The 11,032-nt window shown below is 39.9% G+C and overlaps 1 protein-coding gene across 1 annotated transcript in view; it reads left to right on the top strand.

The window, feature by feature from the left end:
• Positions 1–2,969: 2,969 nt before the first annotated feature.
• The window catches only part of ABCC3 (ATP binding cassette subfamily C member 3), a 61,037-nt gene continuing 52,974 nt past the window's right edge, over positions 2,970–11,032 (top strand). The window contains exons 1-3 of the mRNA XM_015823091.1: positions 2,970–3,248; positions 9,166–9,291; positions 10,845–10,982. Coding sequence (XP_015678577.1) covers positions 2,991–3,248; positions 9,166–9,291; positions 10,845–10,982 — 522 coding nt within the window. The 5' untranslated portion in view covers positions 2,970–2,990. The remainder of the gene's footprint in view (positions 3,249–9,165; positions 9,292–10,844; positions 10,983–11,032) is intronic.

Here is an 11,032-nt window from a genome sequence, read left to right as displayed (position 1 = left end):
TCTGTGGAATAAATTGATCCACCGTATACAGAGAGGTGTTTTTCTTTATCGTTTTATGATTTAGAGACAAAATGTTTTTCAAGGCTGTTGGGAACAGAAACTCTTCAGCAGGGCCTCCAGAGAAGATCATTTCCTTCCACAAATATGGTCACTATGCACAATAAATAGGAGATTTGATGTTATTACTCAACACTGACCTTTCTAGATGCAAGTACTTTGAAATATTTAGTCTGTTGCTATATACCAAACAGTCACAGGCTGTATTGAGAACACTTATTTTTTTAAAAAAGTTAAGTACTGACAAATATTTTTAAGTTCTTCTATTTTATACTTTGACTGCTAGTACGCATGCATTCACAGCTGGTCCTATGGCAGATTTATAGTCACACATTTCCTTTTCATTCTTGTTCGTTTCCCTAGCTTTATTTTATCTTGCAGTGACTTTTATGGACAGAGCCAATAAAGGCTTACTACAGCTGCTATGGTTTCTTTCTTATGCAAAAACGGGAACTGAAGCATTCCAAACATGAAAAGCAAAGAATAACCCAGTTGAAATGAATTTCCTGTATGTCACTAAAAAAAAAAAAAGTGAATACGTTTTGTTAGCCCATCCAAAATACCATCAGGTGTTTTGCATTCTGAGACATTTGCAAATGTAGGCAATGAAAATGGCTTTGAGATAGCTGACTTTCCTGTGAGTTTTATTTTGTCCTCAAAAATAAATCTAAATGGAACTTGCAGGCAGTAGAAAGAGCCCATGAGTAAAAGCGACTGATCTACTCATGCCTTTATTACAGTTGTTATTAAGTTGCAGAGCCTTATCAGCTGTATGTCAGTGCATTTATTTGTATTTTGGTACTACAATAGTGTATTCCGAAGATATGGAAAGGCAGAAAGTAGATTAGATCAGGGCTTTTCAACCAGTGGTACGGGTACCACCTGTGGTACATTGGCACCTGGCAGGTGGTACGTGACCATCCTAGAAAAGTGGTAGCGGGGGAGGGGAATGAGCTGAACTGGTGGCAGCACCACACAAGCCTGAGCAGGAGATGGGTAGAGCTGCAGGGTTGTCAGGGCTCAGCGGAAGCGCCAGGATCAGTGCCGCTTTCCAGCTGATCGGCACTTCTTTGGGGCTGTCAGGGCTCAGCGGAAGCGCCAGGATCAGCGTCAGGCTCCAGCTGGAGCTCGACACTGATCCTGGCGCTTCTGCTGAGCCCAGAAGAAGCGCCGATCAGCCGGAATGTTGCAGCATCTCCAGACTCTTGTGATTTACATTCAGATGCTTGGCAACTGATTCATATTTATGATGGTCACAGTGTCCCAGGGTCATGTGAAGTGACCAAAACCTGCTGCAACCACCCAGCAGATGGGGGGAATAAAAACCAAACACTCCCCCACCCCACCCCCGCTGCCAATCCTCAACAGAAATGCTCAGAACAATGAAAACCTCGGACAGGAGGAAGAGCACCGCCGGGCGGGCAGGCAGGTGTCTTGCTCGGCTGTGGCTTGGGGGTCACTTTTTTCAGTGCCATTGTAACTTCGAACAGTCACTAAGCAAACTGTTGTAAGTCGAGGACTACCTGTACTTTATTACTTTTTTCCTTTTTTTTTTTTTGGTCATCAAGTTTTTGACACCTTGCTGGTGGTACCTGGATGTTGTCATATCCTAAAAGTGGTAGAATGGGTGAAAAGGTTGAAAAGCCCTGGATTAGATTACAAGGTAGTCCTTGATTTATGATCAGTTGCTTAGCAACCATTCAAATTTACAACACCAACCCCCCAAATGTACTTACAACCCCATTCTGATAGTTGCACATACACCCCTGCGGTCATGTGATCCCATTTTGGGAGTTTAGCAACTGGCTCACCTTTACTGATGCTTGCAGTATCCTGCAGTCACGTGACAATAATTTTCAATGTTTTTTCCCAGTTTCCAGCATTTACTTCTGGTTTCTGGCAAAAGACACCCATTGGCTAAAAAGATTTGCTTAACAACCATCATGTTTGTTAACAGCTGCCGCTTTTGCTTAACAACTGCCATAAAAAAGGTCTTAAAATCAGGCACTGTCATATGGTGACCCACTTAATAACCAGTTCAGGCTCAATAATGTCCTAAATCGAGGACTATATTGTAGTTTATTGGACAAATGTGCTTGTTTTGATGAGTTTTTGCATTATGTGTACTTTTCATTTAAAAGTTTGAAGAACAATAATAAAAACTACAACACACTAAATCAGAAAAAGTGGAAAAGAGAAATAACGTAAAAAGCTAAAAATGCAATAAGAAACAGAAATAAAAGAAAATAAAAAAGAGCAAGAGCAAGATATAAAGACATAAAGAAGTGGCTTCCAATATTCTTCACAGCAGTTATATTTTAACCTCTCTAATGTTACATCCTGGCTCACTTCTTTCTATAATCTATAACAGTGATGGCGAACCTTTTAGAGACTAAGTGCCCAAACTGCAACCCAAAACCCATTTATGCATCATCGAGTGCCAGCTGGGTGTGGCCAATTGGCTGGGTGTGGCCAATTGGGTGGGCGCGGCTGCAGTGGTAACTGCAGACTGGGTGGGACTAAAAAGTTCAATCAATCAATTTCAACTTTGCAACATCTTTTTTTTTCCCACGAGAAGTTGAAATTGACTGATTGAATCTTTTTTTTTTTTTTTGCACACAGCGGTGGAGGCCTAAAGCAAAAAGATTTTATAAAACCCAGCTGAAGGCGTAGGACTGGGGCGAGGGCGCATGTACCCACAGAGAGGGCTCTGAGTGCCGCCTCTGGCACCCGTGCCATAGGTTCACCACCACTGATCTATAATGTCTCTTGTCTAGCCATACCTCACAAATTCATTGTTTCTTTGTTTTTACCCAAAAAGTCCACAAGAAGTTTCCAATAAATGTACTGAGTTCTTGAGTAAGGACTAGCAAACAGAATTTGGTGGGTTTCATGTCCTTTTAAAAATATATTACAGTGTACCCAAGTCTTTGATGACTTGTTTGAAAATTTTGGAGCAGCCAATATTCTGCAAGTATTTATTAATCCTTTTCTATTTGTGTTTTTCTCTACAGGATTCGAATCTTACATTGCACACTAATAATCCAGATTTAACGCCGTGTTTCCAGAATACTGTTTTGGCTTGGATCCCATGCTTCTACCTTGGGTGCATCTTGCCATTTTACCTCCTTTATCTAAAATACAATAACCGAGGCTACATTGTATTGTCTATGCTGAGCAGGTTCAAAACGGTAAGATCTTTGCCTCCCCAAGGCACTATATAGACAGTGGCAGATGTGGCAACAATTAACTTGCAAGGAATAGATAAAGATAAAGTGTGGTGCCAAATGAGTTAAAACGAACAGAAGCCAATCATATTTTATATCTGAAGCTTATGATTCAGCTTGATAGTGATTGAGCAATAGATGAACTTGCAAATACAGTCTTTGAAATAGAGCTTGATTTTATTAAACAGTATTTCAGAATGGCTGTCATGTTTTTAAAAGCACACTCCTACCACTAATGAGTCAGACAATAGCTTTCCAACTATATATCAACTGTTTTTGAAGAATGAATTCTTTTGCACCCTGCTTAATTAATTGGACATACATGACATCACATGATTGTGACTTGCGATTTTATTTCCGCATTCTCCATTAACTCTGCTTGTTGGAAGCTGATTGGGAACTATGCAAATGGTGATTGCATGACCATGAGGAGTTGCAATAGTCATAAATGGGTACCAATTACAGGCACCCAAATGGTGATCACATGATTAAGAGGCACTGCAACAAATGTAAATATGAGGATTGGTTGCAAAACCGTTTTTTTTTTAACCTTTGTTGTAATTTTGAACAATTGTTAAATGAGGTAGTCTGTAAGGTACAGGTTGTCCTCCATTAATGATGGTAATTGAGATCAGAATTTCTGTTGCTTAAACAATGCAAAGCACAACGTCACATGGCCACATCACTTAACAATGACAGACCTGGCAATCCTGGTTGCTGCTATTAACCAAATCCCACCCAGTCATTATCTGAGGACCTACCTTGATCTAAGCCACTCCTAAGTTGATCCCTGCCAGCCCCAAGCCTTGATTAGGTAAGGGACTGTCTCCTCTTCAGCTCCCATCTTTGCCCTTTTAGCCATCCTGCACTCCACTTGCCCTGTCCTTTCCAGCTGACCTTCACCCTCTTCCTCCACGCACTGCTGATGAGATGTGCCTGGACTGGCCTTCTACAAGGTGGCTGCTGGCTGTGCTAGGCCTTCTTCCCACAGCCAACTGTGTAATTCTTCAAATCCCATGTAGCCTTTCCCCAAGGCTGTGGGAGGTGGCATACAGGGCGGCCAAAAGGGCAGAGATGGGAGATAGGCAGGTGAGGGAGTTGAAATCTTCCTTAGTGCTGGTGGTCACCCAAGTGCCAGAAAATTGATCATGTGACTGCAGGGCCCCTGCTTTGGCTGAAACCTTGGGGACTGAGCATAACTACCACTTATTCAGTCCCACCATAAGAGTTGCTGAATGAACGGTTGTTAATCAGGGACTACCTGTATTTTTTTTTATTGGGAACAAGTCATTGAAGGTTCCTTTTGATAGCCCTCTTTTAGTTCATATTGCCTGTTACCTCTCTGAGTACAATAATGGCTTGTAATCTCTATGAAATGATGGACAATTATGAGTTTTAAGGAACTGCACTATCAAGAACTTCAATTTAAATAAAGATAAAGAAGAAAGAATTGATCATGAAACACTTGATTTCGCCAAAGGACAAACTAACAAGCAACTCAGTTGGTAGTCATTTTATTATGGTCAACAACTAAATCCTACATGTACACAAGCATTTAGAGGGATATAAATGAACATAAAATACCTGCCAAATCTAAAATCACAAGAAAAAAATATGAAATTTATTAAGTTAAAAATAGTTAAGGAAACTGGGTTTTTTTTAGCCTTCTGATCCAGTGGGGTACTACACAAATTTGGCTGTCCTATAAGAGTAACTCATGAACTTCAAAACACAGAGCAGCTCATAAAAACAAATGAGTCTCTCCCATATTAAGAATTAATGTCTACCATTTATTCTCACAAACAAGACTTTCCCCCCATTTTGTTCTCACTCTGACTCTAGTGTTCCTTCTCAAATGTCCTGCGTCCCTCTTTAAACTCCCCTCTTTGCCTGTAGTAACAACGAGGTCCCTTCCTTTCTTTTGGGGGGGGGGTTTAAGGGACTAATAAGTGTTTTCTTACTCCCCATGGGTGTCTGCCGCAAACCAAGAATGTCAAAATTACCATACAAGTAGTCCTTGACTTACAACCATTTCTTTAATGACCGAAATTACAATGGCAGTGAAAAAAAAATACTTATGACTGGTTTTCACATTTACAATAGTTGCCACATCACCCATGGTCACATGATCAAATTTCACATAAATTGGCATACAGTATAAAGTGGGGCAAAGCTCACTTATCAACTGCCTTGCTTAGTAACAGAAATTTGGGGCTCAAGGACTACCTGTATGCACATGGTAACATCATGATGCAAATCCAGCCCTTGCATACTGTACTTGCAATCTAATGAGTGACACAAGTGTGGAGGTTGCTTTTTTTGTACCATGATGTCATAGGACGCACTTTGTAATTTGGCCCCTTGCCCGCTCCTCACAGGTGTTCATGTTCCTTCTCCACCTCCGTGCCTATTCATAAAAAGCCACCTTACAGGTACTTCAGCAGAATTCTGAGTGTTTAATGTAAAGGCTCCCTTTAAGCTATCAATTTTAAGTGGCTAAACATTCCTTATCTCTTTAGTCACAGATTAAGGAACTGAATTTTGAATTAGACTTTAATCTTGCCTGCCCTCTTTCATTGCCTTCTTTCAGTGACATTCTTAGGAATTAAGAATCTCTCAGGCAGTTGTTCAATATTTCTAAAACCTTATTGGGATTCAACCAAGGCAATAATCAGAAAGGGGGGGGAAGCTTAACTCCAGCTCATAGGGTTTTTTTGTGATATTTTTTCCGATATTTTCTGTACTGAAATATCCAAGCAGTTTTTTTTAAATCACTTCAGTAACTTATCAAAGAAGTGAGTGCCAAATTGATTAAAACAACGTTACCACTGTATCATTTTAATGCAGTAATCTAGATGTATTCATCATCTAATACAGAAGTTTATGGTGATATTGTCATCCCATTGAAGTGAGAAACTATATTTGCGTTTATTTTTTTTATTTTTTTAAAAAGAGCTGTATTGAGATAATTTCTTTTGAGTTCACGTACTTTTCTTGAAAGTAGTATGTCAGTGGTTTGTGGTGTCTAGCCTTTTCCAGCCCAGAGTGTTTTGTCAGTTTTCTAGTCTAGACTAAAGTTGCGGTTTTATGGTTATTCTTAGTAGTCTCCCACTAGCTGCAATATTGCTAGGTCAGGGGTAGGCAACCTTGGCTCTTTTATGACTCATGGACTTCAACTCCCAGAATTCCTGAGCCAAGGTTGCCTGCAACAAAGATGATTAGGGGACTGGAGGCTAAAGCATATAAGGAACGGCTGCTGGAATTGGGTATGTCTAGTTTAATTAAGAGAAGGACGAGGGGGGACATGATAGCAGTGTTCCAGTATCTCAGGGGCTGCCACAAAGAAGAGGGAGTCAAGCTATTCTCCAAAGCGCCTGAAGGCAGGACAAGAAGCAACGGATGGAAACTAATCAAGGAGAGAAGCAACCTAGAACTAAGGAGAAACTTCCTGACAGTTAGAACAATTAACCAGTGGAACAACCTGCCTCCAGAAGCGGTGAATGCTCCAACACTGGAAGTTTTTAAGAAGAGACTGGACAGCCATTTGTCCAAAATGGTATAGGGTTTCCTGCCTGAGCAGGGGGTTGGACTAGATGACCTCCAAGGTCCCTTCCAACTTTACTTTACTATTACTATTACTACCCCTGTGCTAGGTGCTCCAAAGTCTGCTAGATGCTGGGCTGCTTCATGTGAGTCATGGACAAAGCTTCTGACCTTGGGCTTTTGGATTCTAAATGATAATGATAAAATTCAAACCCACTCAATGCTAGCAGATCAAGGCCATATTGTTCTGCTCACATGCAGTTTGCAAATTAGAATAAAGTTTTCCTCATAGCCCTTTTCTCTCGTTCTTTCATCCTCTTTATTTAAAACACTGTTGTGGAATGATGTAATAAGTGGTGGGATTCAAATATGTGTGGATGCCACTTCCAGAAGTCCATTCTGGGCCTGGGCAACAAAAAATTAGCTACTGGTTCTGCTGAAGTGGTGTGAACCGGCTGAATCCCACCACTGGATGTAATGCTCTAGTAGTCTTTGTGCTGAGCAGATTTAAAGTGGAGTCCAACCAAACTAAGCCTCCTGCATGCCATTTGTACAGCTTGATTTGTAGCTCATGGATCCTGAGAATGCTTCTCAGACTGGCTGGCTTATATATGTATATATGTATGTATGCATGCATGTATGTATGTATCCCATTGTACAAAGATTATGGTTTGCCATAGGTAGCTATTAAATAGTGAAACCGAGTTTGTGTTTGTCATGAGTATATCTGATTGCCTTAAGGGTTGGTTTGCAGAATGATAAATATTCGGGACTCCCTTACATTAACTGCAAGCTTCTTCCTTCCTAATGATGATCACAGGAAGGTTACTACAAAGAAAAAGAGGAGTCTCCCACCCTCAAGTACATGCTATTATGTTGGTTCTAACAAGAAAATAGTGTAATCTCAACCCTTCATCTCAATAAACCTTGCTAAGGATAATTCTGTGACAATCATGTTTGGAAAGAATGCTTGGACAGCCAACAGCATTCCTTACTAGCACTGGAGATGTTACCTAGTTTGGGTAATGAAACGTCTGCAAGAAAACATGCAAGCTCAGAAAGCACCAAGGACCCTTCATGTCAACCCTGAGCTGCAAATATTCTCCTTTATTAGAATCACTTCCTGTTTTTAGACAACCAACAAAGAGCCTGACCCACCTGTGGCTTCTTCAGGATTTGTTTCATGGTTCCTGTGCTATTTGGCAGCAGAGTAACTTTGTCTCCAACTTCACCCAAGTCTCTCTCTGTGTGTTTGTATGTGTATAGGACAGCAGCTCCCAACCTTTTCTATACCCCGCACCCCTAGAACGCTTCTGATATATTCTCGCACCCCTTACAAAAGTTCAAAACAACGGCAACAAATTATGCATATGCACTATAACTTTGAAAACCCAAGTTTTCGCACCCCCTGGAATATTGTCTCGCCTGGTGTAGGAGAGAGGGGGGGAGGGAGGGAGGGAGAGAGAGAGGGAGGGAGAGAGAGAGAGAGAGAGAGAGAGAGAGAGAGAGAGAAATCTGGAATTTGAAAGAAAATTGTGTCCAAATAAACATGGTAGTTCAGGGACTCTAAATTAATTCAATTAATTTAAAACTGAAATTGCCTAACAGCTCCCACATGTGCCCAAATAATGATGCTTGTTTGTTATTGCTTATGATGTAATTGATAACAAGGAACCAAGTTCCCCCTGCAGATATATCCCACTTTATCTGCATTTTAAAATTTAGGAGATGTGTCTATCCTTCTCAGTCTATTTCAATATCAGAGGGCTAGAATATTGATTGTTTATAGTAAGATTAATTCTTCCAACAACATGTTATTTTGCCTTCTTCTTCTTCTTTTACTTAAGCAGTGATTTACATTCTATGACCATCTGCTGAGATTCTTTTTCACCCATTAAAAGGCTCACATAAGCAGCGATACAAACAGTTTCCTTAGTAAGATATACCAATTAGTACTATCCTCAGATGGAATGTGCAAGAATATTGCAGGAAAATTTCAACAAAATTTCCAAATTATTCTCACTGCTCCTTTGAAACCACAAGAAATATCTTTATTTGAAGATAAGCTGGGTCATAGATCAACTTTATTAGAATCCTTAGCCCACGAAAAATAAGCTAGGAATGGCAAGTGAATATAATCTCAAGATGGCCAGCAAAGAAAGACTTGTAAACTAAAATAAAGTGTGTATCTCGAAGAGCTAGCATATGTAGGTGTAGACAGAATTTTTACAGGCTACTAGTGCTGCAAATATTTGCAAATATGCTGAAATATGACTACTTTTGATAAGTTTTGTGCTTTTGGAGTCTGTACTGCTTGTCTTTTTCTCTCCTTATACAGGCCTTTGCTTTTGTGCTTTGGGGGGTTTGCTGGTCCAATCTTTTCTATGCCTTCCATGAAATCAGTCAGAACAGAACTCCACCACCGGTGTTTTTTATAACACCTTTAATTGTTGGCATCACAATGGTAGGTGTGCCTTTCTCTTTTTGCTATTATTATTTGCATGTTGAAAACAAATGTGATGATGGGAAATATTTTGCTTAGCTGAAGTACTACAGAGCCATGGAAAGCCACAGGCAGGGAGTCGTTCCATTTTCACAGCCCTCTCATTTCCTTAATAGCAGAAGTGTTTGTCCTGCTGTCCAGTGATATCGGCAAAAAGGGAGGCATCCTGGAGTGTCGAAGTAAAAAGGTTTTGGATCTGCTAACCCCCTTCCAAACAGGAGGGTGGACTAGGGTGGGGGGAAGAGCAGTGAAAGCATTTGAAAGACACACATTGCAAAGTATGATGGCACGGGCAAAGGATCTTCCTGTGGAGTATTAAAGCACCTGCAACTTTTGTAAGACTGGAGAATGTGCTTTGAAGGCTTTCCCCTGTTGTCTGCACGTGGGTGTGCATGTATAGCCGTTGTGTTTCATTGGCAATTTCAGGGGAAATGTACTATGTGTATGCACACATGCGCAAAACACAAGGGAAAGCCAACATGCCTTTGTAAACTGTATTGTTAATACAGCCCTAATGCACATGTGTGCGTGCATGTGCGTACACACACACACACACACACACACACAGTATAAATTCTCAGTCCTTGGAACTTGTCTTCTTTTTCCCAGTTGGATTTGGGACCTACCATGCATTAGGATAATGAATTACATCTTCCCCAGTCCAATAAAAAAAAAGGAGTGGTATTGAAGAGCTGACTTGTACGCATGCTCTGGTTTAAAGTAGAAAAGACAAATAGATCTTGGACAGGAGATGAAAGATGTGAGATGCAAACTGCTGATTGGTTCTCATTTGCTTATTTGTCTGCAGTAATGAGATCCTATTAAGGTCTGCCACTTTAAAAAAAAAAAAAAAGATAACAGTTTCTTGGATCACTCAACATCTACAGTATGAAATAATATTTTAGTTCTGTAAAGAAGGAAGAAATTTAGGCATATATTTAAGAAGAATTAAATTTAAAATATTATGATTTCTGCTTTGGGCAAGCCAAAATGTTGAATAACATAATTTTTCCTTCATCCTTTAATATTGTCTGTTCTTCTGCGTAATGGTGAATATGGGGGAAAATATTTTCTTTTCTAGGCTCTAGAGAATTTTTTTCACTGCCTTATTCTCTGAAAACTCAAATAATATTTGAGAAAATATTAAAAATCCAATATTTATATAATAAAGATTGACTTAAGCATGGGAATTTGATACACTCTGAATACCAGGACAGAGAAAGAAAAGCAATGTTCTTATTTGCAGAAATGAAGATACATTCACCATCACTGGACCACAATAGTTTTCAAAAAGGAGACAAAAACATAGGCCACAAAGAACAAAAATAATAACACCTAACACCATATAAAAACAGAATATTTCAGCTAACTGCTTTTCTATTCTTTGACAACAATATGATATAGAGGTGTCCATCGGATCACTAGGAATTAATCTCGGGAGGAAAAAACTTTAGGGAATTTAATCAGATTCTCATCATTCCATTCCACTTCATCTCCACTGACTTTCCTTGCAGCTGGCAGCCATGTTGCTCATCCAATATGAAAGACTTCATGGGGTCCAGTCTTCAGGGATCCTCATTATCTTCTGGTTTTTGTGTATGCTGTGTGCTATTGGTCCTTTGCGATCCAAAATCCTTCATTCTCCACCTCAGGTAAATTAAATGTGCTTGTGTTGAATTATGCCATCTTTCCACAGAGTTAA

The sequence above is a fragment of the Protobothrops mucrosquamatus genome, unplaced genomic scaffold, assembly GCF_001527695.2.
Source record: "Protobothrops mucrosquamatus isolate PMUCROS unplaced genomic scaffold, P.Mucros_1.0 scaffold1765, whole genome shotgun sequence".
Taxonomy (NCBI): domain Eukaryota; kingdom Metazoa; phylum Chordata; class Lepidosauria; order Squamata; family Viperidae; genus Protobothrops; species Protobothrops mucrosquamatus.
This window is presented reverse-complemented; position numbering and strand designations above follow the sequence as displayed.